This window comes from Drosophila santomea, chromosome 2R (assembly GCF_016746245.2).
Source record: "Drosophila santomea strain STO CAGO 1482 chromosome 2R, Prin_Dsan_1.1, whole genome shotgun sequence".
In the NCBI taxonomy this organism is placed as follows: domain Eukaryota; kingdom Metazoa; phylum Arthropoda; class Insecta; order Diptera; family Drosophilidae; genus Drosophila; species Drosophila santomea.
In genome coordinates, this window is record NC_053017.2 from 9,620,173 (window position 1) to 9,636,260 (window position 16,088).

The 16,088-nt window shown below is 48.9% G+C and overlaps 5 protein-coding genes across 6 annotated transcripts; 4 read left to right on the forward strand and 1 right to left on the reverse strand.

The window, feature by feature from the left end:
* The first annotated feature begins 475 nt into the window (after nt 1–475).
* On the forward strand, nt 476–6,521 carry LOC120444876 (multidrug resistance protein homolog 49). Its single transcript, XM_039624855.2, has 8 exons — nt 476–621; nt 1,536–1,704; nt 1,770–1,963; nt 2,025–2,270; nt 2,650–4,214; nt 4,455–4,900; nt 4,965–5,573; nt 5,675–6,521. The coding sequence occupies exons 2-8, from the start codon at nt 1,603–1,605 to the stop codon at nt 6,422–6,424; spliced, it is 3,912 nt and encodes a 1,303-aa protein (XP_039480789.1). The 5' UTR covers nt 476–621; nt 1,536–1,602; the 3' UTR covers nt 6,425–6,521.
* Nucleotides 6,438–10,038, reverse strand: LOC120444877 (Usher syndrome type-1G protein homolog). Of its 2 annotated transcripts, none has more exons than XM_039624856.1 (6): nt 9,840–10,038; nt 8,363–8,438; nt 8,130–8,273; nt 7,847–8,068; nt 6,782–7,777; nt 6,438–6,704 (listed from the first exon to the last, which is right to left on the reverse strand). In XM_039624856.1, the coding sequence occupies exons 2-6, from the start codon at nt 8,383–8,385 to the stop codon at nt 6,539–6,541; spliced, it is 1,551 nt and encodes a 516-aa protein (XP_039480790.1). In that variant the 5' UTR covers nt 8,386–8,438; nt 9,840–10,038; the 3' UTR covers nt 6,438–6,538. The 2 variants fall into 2 exon arrangements, with proteins under 2 accessions (XP_039480790.1, XP_039480791.1); XM_039624857.1 differs by having other exon boundaries at nt 9,833–10,038.
* Nucleotides 8,473–9,269, forward strand: LOC120444878. The gene has a single exon (XM_039624858.2). The coding sequence runs from the start codon at nt 8,591–8,593 to the stop codon at nt 9,200–9,202; it is 612 nt and encodes a 203-aa protein (XP_039480792.1). The 5' UTR covers nt 8,473–8,590; the 3' UTR covers nt 9,203–9,269.
* Nucleotides 10,039–10,413: 375 nt separating the features above from the next.
* LOC120445102 (DCN1-like protein 3) lies at nt 10,414–12,733 on the forward strand. The gene is made up of 5 exons (XM_039625244.2): nt 10,414–10,623; nt 10,688–11,177; nt 11,257–11,394; nt 11,458–11,791; nt 11,857–12,733. The coding sequence occupies exons 2-5, from the start codon at nt 11,003–11,005 to the stop codon at nt 12,212–12,214; spliced, it is 1,005 nt and encodes a 334-aa protein (XP_039481178.1). The 5' UTR covers nt 10,414–10,623; nt 10,688–11,002; the 3' UTR covers nt 12,215–12,733.
* Nucleotides 12,734–12,880: 147 nt separating this feature from the next.
* LOC120445103 lies at nt 12,881–16,002 on the forward strand. The gene is made up of 5 exons (XM_039625245.2): nt 12,881–13,295; nt 13,368–13,525; nt 13,601–15,164; nt 15,225–15,364; nt 15,424–16,002. The coding sequence occupies exons 1-5, from the start codon at nt 13,228–13,230 to the stop codon at nt 15,597–15,599; spliced, it is 2,106 nt and encodes a 701-aa protein (XP_039481179.1). The 5' UTR covers nt 12,881–13,227; the 3' UTR covers nt 15,600–16,002.
* Nucleotides 16,003–16,088: the final 86 nt, after the last annotated feature.

Sequence of the window (16,088 nt, forward strand, 5' to 3'; positions counted from 1 at the left end):
TGTAGATACAGATACAGATTTCTTCTCGGTTAGTCCCCCGATCTTACGAATTCAGCTTAAAACCGTTCGAAAGGGGAAAACCATGCGCGCAAATGGATTACGCTTAGTCTCTTTTGTTTTGGCCAAAACCCGACTGCACTGTCCATAGATTTATGGACTTTTACTCGGCGCTGTAGAGTAAACAAATACCGGTTACGCGAGTGATAACAGACTGGCGTAACGCCGTATTGATGGTGCCTGGCCAAACTATCTAATCTGCATCAGCTTTATCGGCCATAATGGCTCTGTTTTGGTTACAGGACAGCGGCCAGGAACAAGTGAGTGGACGAGTGAGTGGCAAGTGGTTGCCGGGGGAATGGGAATCCCGATTAGTTATACGATCGTCTTTATTGCCACCCGAGAACCGAGACCGAAGACCGAAGACCGAAGATCCGAGATTCTGGAACCGAGCTGTCGTCGCAACCATTCGATCTTGGGTTAGTCCAGTTCAGATCGCGCACTCGTCGGCTCCAGACGTCTTTTTGCCCATAGAGAGCCAGAGGAAATACAAATATAAAGTCTTTGGGCGAACGCGAGTTTCATCAGTTGGTTAAGTGTCCACGGAAGATCGGCACGTGCTCCGTAAGTGCCAAGTAGCAAGTGAATTTCCATGAAATTTCAATCAGTTTCGCAATACATTTGATTAGTGCGTTTCCGAATAAAAGTGAATAAGATTGAAACGAGTCTGAGTAGCCAGCCGAGTGCAGCTGAGTGGAGCTGAGGAGTGGGCTATGCCCAGTTCCTTGGGATCTTGAGTGCAAGCCGTTCGCAATTGACAATCGCAATCGACACAAAAATATCTCGCTTTCCAATTGCGCTTAATTTATTAATTTATGGACGCTTTTTCATTCGCGCAATAGAGCTAATTTCCTTAAATTGACTTGGGAAAATTGTTTTTGCTGATTAATCAGCCCTTTGCTCCGCATCTAATAATCTCTGCGATATTTTATGTAACACGTTAAGATACATTAATTATCACACACTTAAGCGTGATAATTGCTCCCATTTTTATCAACATTACTTATGTTAATGGTATTATAATTACGTATTCCCAAGATGTTGCGATACATTGATTTCCATTTAATTAAGTGCAAGAAAAGTGCAAGTACAAGAAATTAATGAAAAATAGCTTGAAATAAGGATAGATTTAGATCATAACATACTTTAAAATCTGAGCCAGTATTCGTTTTAATGGGCAAATAGTTGCAATATTTTTACAAATGCAATCTTTCTGTTGCAAATCTACCCAGTAACTTTCCTGGGATAACAAGTTTATTTTAAGAGCATTGAACTCTTATTTGCGAATTTGAATTTGAGATAGTAATCAGACGTCTATAGCTCAGTTTGCAGATAAAAAGCCTCGACAACTGGGCGTGTTTGAGGTTCGCGTGGTTAAGTTCTTTAATTGATGGAGTCTAAATTATAGACCCCAATTTAGAGCTTACATATCAGGCCAGCGCAAAGTGCTCTTTACTGATTGTTAACTTTGTTCTTAGGCTCGATTGCTATAGCGAGTAGAGAGATACTTTACTGCCTTTACTGCAGTATCGCCTCATAGACACAATGGCGAAGAAGGAGGACTCACAGTTGCCCCAAGCTGGTGACTTTCAGCTGAAGGAAAGATCAGGCAGTGATGAGCCACGGAAGTACAGCTACTTTGATCTGGTAAGTGGTGCCTCCTTGTCAGGATCGATACACGTTCTATATCCTTTTTGTTCTCGATTCCACAGTTTAGATACTCAACCATATGCGAGCGTTGCCTGATGGTATTCAGCATGGTGGTGGCCACCGCTGCGTCCGCATTCATTCCCTACTTCATGATCATCTATGGCGAGTTCACGTCCCTGCTGGTGGACCGAACAGTGCTCGTGGGCACATCCTCACCAGCCTTTGCACTGCCCATGTTTGGTGGCGGCAAGCAACTGTAAGTCCTTGATGATTAGATGGGTATCCAGGATAGGCTTATAACACCATATGCCCTGCAGAACAAATGCCAGCAAAGAGGAGAACAACCAGGCGATCATTGATGATGCGAAGGCCTTTGGAATTGGCAGTCTGGTGGGATCTGTGGCCATGTTCCTGCTCATCACACTGGCCATCGACTTGGCCAACCGGATAGCCCTCAACCAGATCGACCGCATCCGAAAGCTCTTCCTGGAGGCCATGCTGCGCCAGGACATCGCCTGGTACGACACCAGTTCGGGCTCCAACTTCGCCAGCAAAATGACAGAGTGAGTTTGAGTTTCGGCTCAACATCTAACTAATGATCTTATTACAATATACAAATTAAACAAGTCAGCAATTGAATATTGATTAGCAGAACTAGAAAGTTAGGCAATCAAAGTAGCAATCCGACTTCTTATCATCAATATGGCTTAAAATGATTGAACCAATTTATGACTATCGCGATTCCCAGCCAATTTTTAAGTTCATTGAATATATCATGTGAAATGCACAATTTATAATACAATTCATTCATTCAAATTTCTTTCATTTGTAGAATGTTAAACTAAAAACTAAATCTGTTGCTCATCATACATATTCTCATCTTTAAGAGTTTTTTTGGTCATTTTGATTTCTGAAACATCTCGATTTTTTCCGAATTTGCAGAGACCTGGACAAACTGAAGGAGGGCATTGGCGAGAAAGTGGTGATTGTGGTTTTCCTGATCATGACCTTTGTGATTGGAATAGTGTCCGCTTTTGTCTACGGATGGAAGCTGACCCTAGTCATTCTCAGTTGTGTGCCCTTCATCATTGCGGCCACCAGTGTGGTGGCGCGACTCCAGGGATCGCTGGCCGAGAAGGAGCTGAAGTCCTACTCCGATGCGGCCAACGTGGTCGAGGAGGTGTTCAGTGGAATTCGCACAGTGTTCGCCTTCAGTGGCCAGGAGAAGGAGAAGGAACGCTTTGCAAAGCTGCTCATTCCCGCAGAGAATACGGGTCGCAAGAAGGGTCTCTACTCGGGCATGGGAAATGCCCTTTCCTGGTTGATCATCTACCTGTGCATGGCCCTTGCCATCTGGTATGGAGTGACGCTCATCCTGGACGAGCGTGATCTTCCCGATCGCGTTTATACTCCTGCCGTGCTGGTCATTGTCCTGTTCGCCGTGATCATGGGTGCCCAGAATCTCGGTTTCGCCTCGCCACACGTGGAAGCCATTGCTGTGGCCACGGCCGCTGGCCAGACGCTGTTCAACATCATCGATCGTCCGTCGCAGGTGGATCCCATGGATGAGAAGGGGAACAGGCCGGAAAACACCGCTGGACACATTCGTTTCGAGGGCATCCGCTTCCGTTACCCCGCCCGGCCAGATGTGGAGATCCTCAAGGGTCTGACCGTCGATGTGCTTCCGGGTCAGACGGTGGCCTTCGTGGGCGCATCTGGGTGTGGCAAGAGCACCCTCATCCAGCTGATGCAGCGGTTCTACGACCCCGAGGCGGGCAGCGTCAAACTGGATGGACGGGATCTTCGCACACTGAATGTGGGCTGGTTGCGATCGCAGATCGGTGTGGTGGGCCAGGAACCGGTTCTCTTCGCCACCACCATTGGCGAGAATATCCGATACGGAAGACCATCGGCCACTCAGGCGGATATAGAGAAGGCGGCGCGAGCGGCCAACTGTCACGACTTCATCACTCGTCTACCCAAGGGCTACGACACCCAGGTGGGCGAGAAGGGCGCCCAGATCTCTGGTGGCCAGAAGCAGCGCATTGCCATTGCCCGGGCTTTGGTTCGCCAGCCCCAAGTGCTGCTCCTCGACGAGGCCACCTCAGCCCTGGATCCCACCTCTGAGAAGCGGGTGCAAAGTGCCCTGGAACTGGCCAGCCAGGGACCAACCACTCTGGTTGTGGCCCACCGACTGTCCACCATCACCAATGCCGACAAGATTGTCTTCCTCAAGGACGGCGTGGTGGCGGAGCAGGGCACGCACGAGGAGCTCATGGAGCGAAGGGGACTCTACTGCGAGCTGGTGAGCATCACCCAGCGCAAGGAGGCCACGGAGGCGGACGAGGGAGCGGTGGCCGGGCGGCCTCTGCAGAAGTCGCAGAACCTGTCTGACGAGGAAACCGACGACGACGAGGAGGACGAGGAGGAGGAGGACGAGGAGCCGGAGCTGCAGACATCGGGCAGCTCCAGGAACAGCGGATTTAGAGCCAGCACGCGACGCAAGCGTAAGTACCAGAAGCCAGGGTAAATAATGGTTTACTAGCCAATGTTTCCAGTTTTAGGATAAAGTGATCAGTTAAAACATATCTTGGTCCTTATCTTATAAGCTTAGTTATCTTGAATTGTTAAGGAAGTATTTCTTTTAACTCATTAAGTATGATAAATTCCCTATTTAAATAGAAGAAATTAAATATTAAAAGAAAGTCGTACTAATATTCATAAATCAATATTCATATAATTTACAGGTCGCTCGCAGCGCCGCAAGAAGAAGAAGGACAAGGAAGTGGTGTCCAAGGTGTCCTTCATGCAACTGATGAAGCTTAATTCCCCGGAGTGGCGTTTCATAGTGGTCGGAGCCATTGCATCCGTGATGCACGGCGCCACATTCCCGCTTTGGGGTCTCTTCTTCGGCGACTTCTTTGGCATCCTCTCCGACGGCGACGATGACGTTGTGCGAGCCGAGGTCCTGAAGATCTCCATGATCTTCGTTGGCATCGGCTTGATGGCCGGATTGGGCAACATGCTGCAGACCTACATGTTCACGGCGGCCGGCGTGAAGATGACAACGCGATTGCGCAAACGGGCCTTTGGAACGATTATTGGTCAGGAAATTGCCTACTTCGATGACGAGCGGAATTCGGTGGGAGCACTGTGCTCCCGCCTGGCCAGCGATTGCTCCAACGTTCAGGGGGTAAGTTTCAACATTAAAAGTCTGGTGCCACAGACGGAACCACTAACGTTTCTCCATATTCCAGGCCACCGGAGCTCGTGTGGGCACCATGCTGCAGGCTGTGGCCACTCTGGTGGTTGGAATGGTCGTCGGATTCGTGTTCTCCTGGCAACAGACGCTCCTCACACTGGTCACCCTGCCACTGGTCTGTTTGTCCGTCTACTTGGAGGGCCGCTTCATCATGAAGAGCGCCCAAAAGGCCAAGGCATCGATCGAGGAGGCTTCCCAAGTGGCTGTCGAAGCTATTACCAATATCCGAACGGTCAATGGTCTTTGCCTAGAGCGTCAGGTGTTGGATCAGTACGTTCAGCAGATCGATCGTGTGGATGTCGCCTGCAGGCGCAAAGTTCGCTTCCGTGGTCTGGTCTTCGCTCTGGGACAGGCGGCTCCCTTCCTGGCTTACGGCATCTCCATGTACTATGGTGGTGTGCTGGTGGCCGAGGAGCGAATGAACTACGAGGACATCATCAAGGTGGCCGAGGCTCTGATCTTTGGCTCCTGGATGTTGGGACAGGCCCTGGCCTACGCGCCGAATGTAAACGATGCCATTCTGTCCGCTGGACGCCTGATGGATCTCTTCAAGCGCACCTCCACGCAGCCCGATCCGCCACAGAGTCCCTACAATACCGTTGAGGTGAGTCAACATTCCAGACCATTCCAGACTATTCCAGACCCTTGACCCCCATCGAAACCGGACATTATGTTATGGAAACTCAACTTTCATTGTCTTTTCAGAAATCCGAGGGAGACATTGTCTATGAAAACGTGGGCTTCGAGTATCCGACGAGGAAGGGCACTCCCATTCTGCAGGGCCTAAATCTCACCATCAAGAAGTCGACGACGGTGGCTCTAGTGGGTCCATCTGGCTCCGGCAAGTCCACCTGCGTGCAACTGCTGCTCCGCTACTACGATCCCGTATCGGGATCCGTGAATTTGAGCGGAGTGCCGAGCACGGATTTCCCGTTGGACACACTGCGCTCCAAGCTGGGCCTGGTCTCCCAGGAACCAGTGCTCTTCGATCGCACCATAGCCGAGAACATAGCCTATGGCAACAACTTCCGGGACGATGTGTCCATGCAGGAGATCATTGAGGCGGCCAAGAAGTCCAATATCCACAACTTTATTACCGCTTTGCCCCAAGGCTACGAGACCCGGCTGGGCAAGACCTCGCAGCTCTCTGGTGGTCAGAAGCAACGCATCGCCATCGCTCGAGCGCTGGTCAGAAACCCAAAGATACTCATCCTGGACGAGGCCACCTCTGCGCTGGACCTGGAGAGCGAGAAGGTTGTGCAGCAGGCGCTGGATGAGGCCAGATCCGGCCGCACATGTCTGACTATCGCGCATCGTTTGACCACCGTGCGGAATGCGGATCTCATCTGTGTGCTTAAACGCGGTGTGGTTGTGGAACACGGCACCCACGAGGAGTTGATGGCACTGAACAAAATCTACGCCAATCTCTACCTGATGCAACAGGTGTCGGGCTAACACAGCGAGGGGGTGATGATAATTAATTAGGCTTTAATTTAGTATGTACACTAGGCTAATTGAACATGTTGAAGTATTACGAAAAAATAGAATGATTAGGCCAACTACTGTCGACTACAGTCGACTGTCTACCAGGGGTCCGGGATTGGCCAGGGCGTTGCGTCTCTCCTGGATGGCGAAGGTGAGTTTACGGAATGGACCCAGCGGCAAGCCAAGTGACTTGAGGTCCGACTCTGTGAGCAGCATCAGGGTCTCCAAGTCGATCTCTTGCTTCTGAAATCTGAAACAGTAATGGAAGATGCACGCGAGTTTAATATACATTGCATTCCAGTCACATTTTGTGAGCAGCAAACTCACACTGGCAGGTATTCCTCCAGAGCCCAGACGGCCAGGAATCGCTGCAAGGCACTTCCTCCGCCCTCTCGGTCGTCGTCGTCATCATCGCTATAGACATCGTGACCGCCGCCCTCCGAGTCCGTATCATCCGAAAGGTTCAGGTACAAGCGACCCTTTCCCCCGCCATTTCGTGACTTTGGTGGATTGCTGCCCGCATTCCGCATCGTGGATGTGGAACTGGTGTCCGTGTGTAGTTGGAGCTGACTCAAAGCCGCAGTTACGGATCGACGGAAGGCAATGCTGCCCAGCATGGTGGGTCTGTCAAAGAGTCCAACAGGCCTCTGGAGTGTCACTTCCTCGCTGAGTGCCTGCGTTAACTCTCCATCGCCCAGAATGTCCGGCTGAGAGAAGGAACGCGCCAAAGCCGAGCTGTAGCCACTGCGGCTATCGCTGTGGTCCAGCTCATCGGCCTCCATGCACTCAAACACATCGCTGATCTTGCCGCGCTTGCCGACACTGTCCTCGTTGGAACTGAATGTGCCCACGTACAGCACTTCGGAGTCTCGCTGCAGACCCGTCAGCGAAGTAATGGTCCGCTTGCCATCCGGCTCCACCTCGCGCACCTTGAAGCCACCGTCTGTGTCGCTGGACACCTTGGAGTGTGGACATGTGCTGCTGTGCTGCTTTTGCAGCTGCGATGGTCTCTTTTGCACCGTTCCCGCTCGACTGGCTATCGTGGAGCCGCCGCTGCTGCTGCTACCGCTCCCAACCAGATCGCTGAACTTTGTGGGTGGCGGTGTATCCCTTGATGTCTTGTTTAGATTGCCCTGGCTGGACCAGATCTTCTGCTTGAGAGTGGAGAGCATGTTGCCGGTCTTGCTGGAGCCACTGGGTGGGCTTAGGTCTGAATACTCCGGATCCTGGCGCTGCTGTTGCTGATTCTGCCGTTTCATGTACTCCCGCACACGTTTCTCGCAGTTCTTCTCGGCCAATTCTTTCAGGGCCTTACATTTTTTCCTGTGAATTAAAGCAGTATATTAGTCTATAAATTCTTGCAAACAAGTGAAAGACATTTCATAAGCTTACTTTTCGGTGGCCTCAAAGTTTGTGAAGGCCACATCCAAGTAGCGCAGGATCTCGTCCCTGCCATTAATAGCCGCCAGATCCTTGGCGCTGTGCTTATCGATATCCAAGGCATAGATGTTTACGCCAAATTTCACCAAAAAGTCCACGCAGTGCAAATGACCCTTGGCGGAGGCCAAGTGCAAGGCTGTGTTTCCGAACTGATCGCATTTGTCGGGGTCGCCACTGATGTGAGAATAGAAGATGATTAGGTAAATGAAGAAACATAAATTTATCAATTACGCACCCCCTGCCGCACAGCAGACGCAGTGCATCCAGACGGCCCTCGAAGGCTGCCCACATGACCGGCGTCATGGAATCACTGTCCTTGGCATTCGTATCCTTCCGGGTGGCTGCTGCCAGCACATCCAACAGCCCATCTTTGGCGGCTCTAAACACCAAAGATTGATCCAGTAAGTTAATGAGTCTTGTGCATTCCGTTGGCGATAAGATAGAGCCAAATTAATTGCATGTACTTACTTGTGAAAGCGATCCGATGACATACTCGTCTGTGTTATCTTTCAATCAGGTTGGCGCTGAAAATTCTCGAATCGATCTGAAAGGAATCCAAGGCCAGATGAATAGGCTTTTCATTCTATTTCTTCACATCACACATCTAAGATTCTGAAAAGTAGGGGTCACATAAGCCACACCTACAACACCAGACACATTCACACACAATCCTTGTTTGGTTCAACTAAAAAAACGATGTCTTTAGAAAAGTTGTCCTCCGAGCTGCATAAGATGATAATCTCAGACTTTCGAATCGAAGGATCAACTTCCCATAAATCAGCAATAGACACAACTTTGGGTTCCTACAGCAAATGCAAAGATTCAGGAACTGTAAAGCAAACAATGAAGCAAAAGGTGCTGCTTCGAACACCAAGGATTCAACACCCCTTTAAAATAAGCCGTGCCGAAGGACTGGATTGGGCTCACAGGATTCCAGACATCGAGCAAGAGGCGGAATCTAACTGGGCAACGGTCTCGGCTAGAAAGAAGGGTTATGGCAGTACCTACGACCTTAAAGCCATGATGAGCGAGTGCGAAAATATTGTTGGTTCCGGAAAAGCCATAGACTTGGCAATCCCAGAGGTGGACATGCCACAGGAACAGTTTAATCTGGTCCCAAAGGTTCCTGAAACGGCCTCCACGACCTGGGAATGTGGCAAAGTAGATGATATCTTCCCTTATGGAGGCACAGATGCTCAGACCCAAAGTCCCGACGAAGTTAATGTCGACGAGCTGGCCTGCTACTTCGAAAATATGGCCAACATACCCAAGAGTCTATCGCTCAGTGCCGAAATGATGTACACCTGATATTGGTAACAGGAAGTGTAAATTGTTAGATTTGAAGGAATAAAAAGCTTGCCTATTTTGTACTACATTTTAGAGTCATGAAATTTGTTATTAGGGTAGATGCTCAAAGTAAGGCTTATGCATTTCAATGTCGGGTGATGTTGAGGATCCATAATACAAATATACATCAGAACGAATGTTGCTTGTATTAAATTTATACATATATCTCACAACTTATTTTTACATTCAGCTTTTTAATGTGTTTATCGCGTGGTTGGCCAATTAAAAGGAGCCCGAAGATGATCCAAATTCCCCGTTGAGCAAACTGCCCTTTTTCCCAGCACTTGTACTAACGTTCACACGTTTCGAATTAATAATCCAAAAAAGAAAAAGAAAAGTGTAGCCGCCGCGAAGAATCACAGGCCCAGCACACACACACACACACACACACACACGCACACAAGGAAAACATTACCCATTTACTGCACACGACGGAGTTTGAATTTGGCTTACATACCAACGGGCAACTACCAAGTTCACTCAACCTTGCTGGCTGGTTTTCGAATTGCCCAAAACAACCGAAAATCGAGGCAGTCAACCATTTACTTATTTACCACTGGTATACCACGGGTACACGGTACACACACTCACTTATTACCAGTTAGTTGTCCCGATTCAAGACCACTTTTCAAATGCAGGATTTCAATTTGGATTTTCCCACTCGGTCAGCCTGACACTTTTCTTTTTAGCAATCCGATCCGCAAGCTTTCCTCTGCGATCGGTAGAATATGCACGTTCCGAAAGCCGTTACCCGGAAGCACTTTCTACCGCTCCGACTGCATGCTGTTGAATGAAATGGTTAACTTGGCTCAAACTTCGGCGCTCACATTACGCACAGTGGTCGAGAAAAGTGCATATCCACTGCTGAGATGGCAAGTAAATATTTTAATGAGAAAATTTATTTATGCTCCTCTTTTGTTTAAAAAACATCAAATTCTTAACTATCAATAACTTTGTAAAAATATAATTGCATCTAATAAACATTTAAATTTCTTAAGAAAATAGTGTTAAGCAAAGATCAACATTAGTCGTACTTAAACACCTTTAATATATCTATTTTGGAATTTTTTTAAATGCGAACTACTGTGCCCACTGTGACTCTCTCTAACGATAGGGCGTTGCCAGACCGAATTCGTGACGACTATCGCATACAAGCAACGTAGAGCAGTGCAGCCCTGGTTGACTAGTGCCGCCCTGGTCCGATTGCCAGAAAAAAACAAGACAAGTGAAAAAGCGAGATAAATCAAATTAAAAATATCGTACAAAATTGTAGTTAAACAAGCGCTGGAACACGGTGAACTGAAAATGTGAATGAGAACCATCAGCTAAGAGAGACGAGCGCGATTTGGTGGCACCAACTGCTGCAGTTGCAACCTGCACATGTATGTGTATACGCGTGAGTGTGCGTTTGCGTAGGAGGCACCAAAATAACAACAGCAATCGCAGTGACAACAAAGAATCGGAATCGGAATCGTACTTGTTTGTACTCGTAAAAAAAGTACTTGGAATCGGAATTGGATTCGGAATAGTCACCACCATATGCCAGAGGAGGGAATCGCAGTGCCAATGCATAGTTAATAAATTCCCAAGGAGCTATACGACCAGCGACCTCACTTGCAATTGCACGCCCTCGACAAATCACAGTGTCTCAGCCAAAACAAAACTGGAAGCCATCAAGTGCTCCTGTTAAGCAAGCAAGCAACTGCAGGCGGAGCACGGGGGAGGAGAAAGACCTGGTGGTGCACCAAGCACGCCCGCACTATGGGCAATTGCCTGAAATGCTTCCAGTCTGCCGCCGAACAATCGATGCCAACGAACGCCTCGTCCCCCAATTCACACAATTCCAATTCCAACGCCTGCCAGACGGCAACCAGCCTTGCAAATTGCTACGAATCGGTGGGCATTAATCCCAATGCCAACGAGCGCTGCGCCTTAGGTGGGTATTCTAAATGTTCATAGCCGCATTGTGATCCAAAATCTAAGAACCCTCCTTTATTCCGCCCTACGCTTTTTAGAAACCGATGAACTGCTCTCTAGCCGAACTCCACTCAAGCCAGCAAAAGCAAACAATTGTGATACTAAGCGTAATAGTTTTAAGTCTTTAGGTTTGCTTAATGGCAGTGCGCCCACCATGAGCGATATCATAACAACTGGTAAGTCAGCGTTCATCCGAGTGCCTTGGCGGAATACTCATTGGATGTTGTATATTCTAATAGCTGTCAAGGAATCAATGGAGGTGTCGCACCAGACGCTGTGCAAACTATTCGACGCGTACAAAGATCCGGACGACGAGGACATGATACTCACGGACGGCATCGAGCGACTGTGCAATGACCTCAACTATCAGCCCGATGAGTTCGCAATTCTCGTCCTGGCCTGGTGCCTGGATGCCTCGCAGATGTGCCGCTTCACCAAGGTGGAGTTCATTGAGGGTCTGCACAAGATGAGGGCGGACACAATAGCCAGCATCCGTGTGCGTCTGGAACAGACAATCGAGATGCTCAAGGCGGACGCCGAGATGTTCAAGCAGTTGTACCGCTTCACATTCCGGTACTCTGTTCTCACTGCCGACAACATTCAGTATCTAAATTGCATCTCTATTACATCTATTACAGCTTTGGTCTGGAGCCCGATCAGCGCGTCCTCTCACTCGAGATGGCTATCGACCTGTGGAAACTCGTGTTCACTGTACAAACACCTGATCTCTTCTCCAACTGGATACACTTCCTCGAAAAGCACCCGAATATTCGCCGCATACCGAAGGATACATGGAACATGTACCTCAATTTTACGGAACAATGTGATATACAAAATTACGATGATACCGAAGCGTGGCCCAGTCTCTTCGACGACTTTGTCGACTACGAGAAAAATCGGGCGCTGGTTTCCTCGGGCATCCACGACGATGACAACAACAACGACGATCCCCTGCAGAGCCACGTGAAAGCCGAGGATCCGGGTCTCGTGTCATAGTAGCCAGTCTCCAGTCTCTTCAGGGCCAAGCAACGTTCAACTCGCCAATAGAAATTAAAGAATGTACATTTTCATCTTCACTGACGACTCGCTCTCTCTTGCTGCTGCTTAAGATCCCCTGTGAACGAACAACCTTAAAACACCCGTGGCCACTGAAAACGAACGATGCGGTGCTGGCGCTGCTTGAGGACGGACTCTCCAACTGCCATCAATAGCCCGCTCTTATTATGGCTGGCCAACATTCTGGCCAGAGCAACAACGGACGCATTTGTTTATGTAATTAAAGACTTATCGACAAGAATTTTGGAAAAGCTCAATCATCGGAAACCACATGTGTATATAACTAATTGACTTGTAGGCGGAGCAGAAGGCAGACCGTATAATATTTAGCAATTAATTGATGTATTATTTTAAACAAGATTGCAACATTTTATGGCACTTAACTATTTAAATGCATACAATTACATACTTAATTGTAAGTAGTGGATGTGAATTAAATAAAACCAACTAAAAGAGTAATTAAATTGGCTTATTGGATTTGTTTATTATAGCGAGGCGCATTAGATAGATATTCCAACATAATAGTTGGTTACTAATGGGGTTGCGTTCAAATCAACCGCCAATTGCCAAGTTTATCGATATCCATATCGGCAGGTTGGACCGATAGAAATACGTTGATAATGCAACCGTGACACAAGTACATTAAATTGCTATTTTGGTTGGCCTGATAAAATTATAAAAATCATCGCGAACGCAGGCAGCTGGCTATGATTAAGTGTTGAGTGCACCGCACCTCCGCGCACCCCACTTGACCGAAGCCCCGCCAGGTGGAAATGATAGCCGTCTGCAGTGCATTCTCTATCCAGTGATTCACGGCGTTGACATTGAAAAACAAACGCAATGCCAGCACAGTGGGCGTGAGCAGGCGGAAGGGGTGTAATCGCCAGGAAGGGCAAGGATTCAGCGCAAGGACGCGGTCGATAGGAGCAGCTGGCCAGTGTCCAACGTCCACGATGCCCTGCGAAAGTTGCGGCGTGGAATTCACGGTGTTCCGTCGCAAGCGCGCTTGCTTCGACTGCAAGTGAGTAATGCACAGTGCATATTGTTGTCTTAGATTTCGGGGAATCACCGACATTTGCTAATCCCCCACTAGACGCTACTACTGTGCCAACTGCATCGCATCCAGGCGTTGCAAACGATGCTCCGTATTCGCCCAGCGTCCTCTGTCAAGGACAGATCTATTAAAGCTCAAGCCCAAGGACCTGATTTTCTATCTGCAGTCCAAACACATCTCCACTGAAGGCTGTCTAGGTAAGTTACACATCCGGGGGTCCCCTGGTTAGGGAAACTTCCAGCACAAACTACTTAACACAACTTTTTCCACAGAGAAAGAGGAGCTTGTGGGACTGGTCCTCACCCATGTGGCCCAGGTTGACAGGAGCCGAGGCTCAAACGCCTCCTCCAACAGTCCGGGTCGCGGCCAGGCCAATCCCATTGACAGCCTTAAACAGTCGTGCCAAAACTTCTTCTCCAACCTAAGCGATAACATCAGTGATTCGCTAGCCTCGTTTGATTCCAAAGTTACCACAAAGCCGCCGGAGAGCAGGCAGCCGGAGGGTGTGCCCACCCACATTTTCGAGCAGCCGCGAGTATCTACGCGTGAGATTCCCACTTATGCCAGTGCCGTTAACGGCGGACCACAACGCGTGCATGTCCAACAGCCGGCCACAACCACCAATGGTGGCAGTCAAAGCAGCAGCAGTCCTTCAACTTCCACGCAGGCCTCGAATAATCGAGTTGCCAGCAGTAGCAGCCAGGCCCAGGTGGCCCATCCGGAAGCAAACCATGAGGAGCAGGAAGACGCAGAAAGCAAGTCCGACTGTGAGTGCTCAGACGAAGAGATTATGGCCACGTTCAGTGAGCGCGTTTCGTTGTCGCTCAAAACTGACACCAGTGGCCGGAGAGCTAATGCTGCCACAGAGCCCAGTCCTGTTGGTCTGGCGACCGGAGAAAATGGACCTACAGGAAACACAGCACCTAGTCCGGGCTGCTCCAAGCCGGGCTCAAGCAGCTCCAAGGCGGATGCCTCCTCGCAATCAAGTTTTGAGGAACTGGGAGCCATTGGCGGCATCTCCGACGAGAGCAAGGCCACCACAGACACCAACAGCAGTCACCTCGATCAATGGCAGGTGCTGGAGGTAAATCGGATCGACGCCGTGGAAGAGACGCCGACCACGAGTGCCGCTGAGGAGATTTTGGAGGTGACATTGCGCAACAGACCGGCGGTCGAGGGCGACGAAAGTCAGATGGGCGAAAGCACTCAGACACTGAACATAGAACAGCGCCCGGCAAACCCAAGTCCGGCGTTCATTCCCGCCGTACCGCAGCGCACAAAGAAGGTCACCCGAAGACGATCCGATGGTTACTTGAATCGTCGCTACCATTCAAGCGATGACGAGTCACCTGTGACGCCAGGTGGACCTGGTCTAAGCCTGGGGCTTTCTACGCTGAGTGAACACCCAGAGCACGGCCTGCATCCGCACTCCCATCGCCAGAGCTGCCAGCGCTGCGGTAAAAACAAGACAAACATTCGTCGGCATGTTGAGAAAATGCGACGCCATCTGGAGAACTCGCAAATGTCCGAAGAGGACATCAAACGGGAGCTCCAGGAGTTCCTCACGTACCTGGAGCAGCGCACCAAGTCGGTGGACGTCTCCGATGCCGATAGCCACGCGGTGTCACCTCTCAGTGTGGATGCCATCAGTGTGGCTGCTGGCGGAAGGTCACCAGACATGCCAATCACGCCGACAATTGAGTTCTCGCCAACGCAAGACGAAGATATTCGCTGGGACGATGACGAGGGCATTCATGTTTACGCCGCTCCGTCGGACTTCGAACCGACAGCCGGCATTGACTCACGATTCGTCAATTTGGAAGACTTTGAGGATTTGTAAGTGCTCTGTTCTCTTAAAAATCGTTGCATGATTAATGCCTCTTTATTGATTTATAGAAAAGACTTGGAGGGTTTGACAGTGAAGCAGTTAAAGGAGGTGCTCATGCTGCACCGCGTCGACTACAAAGGCTGTTGCGAGAAGCAGGAGCTTCTCGATCGCGTCAGCAGGCTGTGGAAAACCATGCGCGAGTGTCCAGGTGAGCTTTGGACTTTGCACTGTAATTTTGACCTAGTAATCATTGAACCATTTACGCAGCTGTTGAAAAACTCGCCACTGATGAGCTCTGCAAGATCTGCATGGACGCGCCGATTGAGTGCGTTTTTCTAGAGTGCGGGCACATGGCCACATGCACGAGCTGTGGAAAAGTGTTGAACGAGTGCCCAATTTGCCGACAATATATTGTACGAGTTGTAAGATTTTTTAGAGCGTAATGATATGGCTAATGGTAACTGGCCACCACAAGCCGCATCCAGCCCAGGTGTACAAGTGTACAGCAGATCCTGATGATGGGACTACAACGTATATGTTTCCTTAATTGACGCGAGTGCAACAATAATATTAATTTGATTATTTGGTTCTACTATGTAGTATGTTGCCAGTATATATGCCTATATATAGTGTACACCCTGATATCGCTTTCAAAGTGTATTCATCTATTTCAAATGTGAAATACTTTTGCTATTTATTTTGTTCGTTCGTGTTGTTTGTATAAAAACGAGAGGTTATCTAGATCAACTAACATTCCTATAAACCGCAAAAAAAGATTAAATCTGTTATTAACAGTTGTGAAAAACTCGTCTAGATGCGCATTTAAACAATAAATATTTTCCAATATCCAGCGTTCTGTCGGCCTAGCCATTCGAATTGGGGATTTTCCCCCAAACAAAGTTGAAGGTACGTCTGGATCATAAAGTCTTATC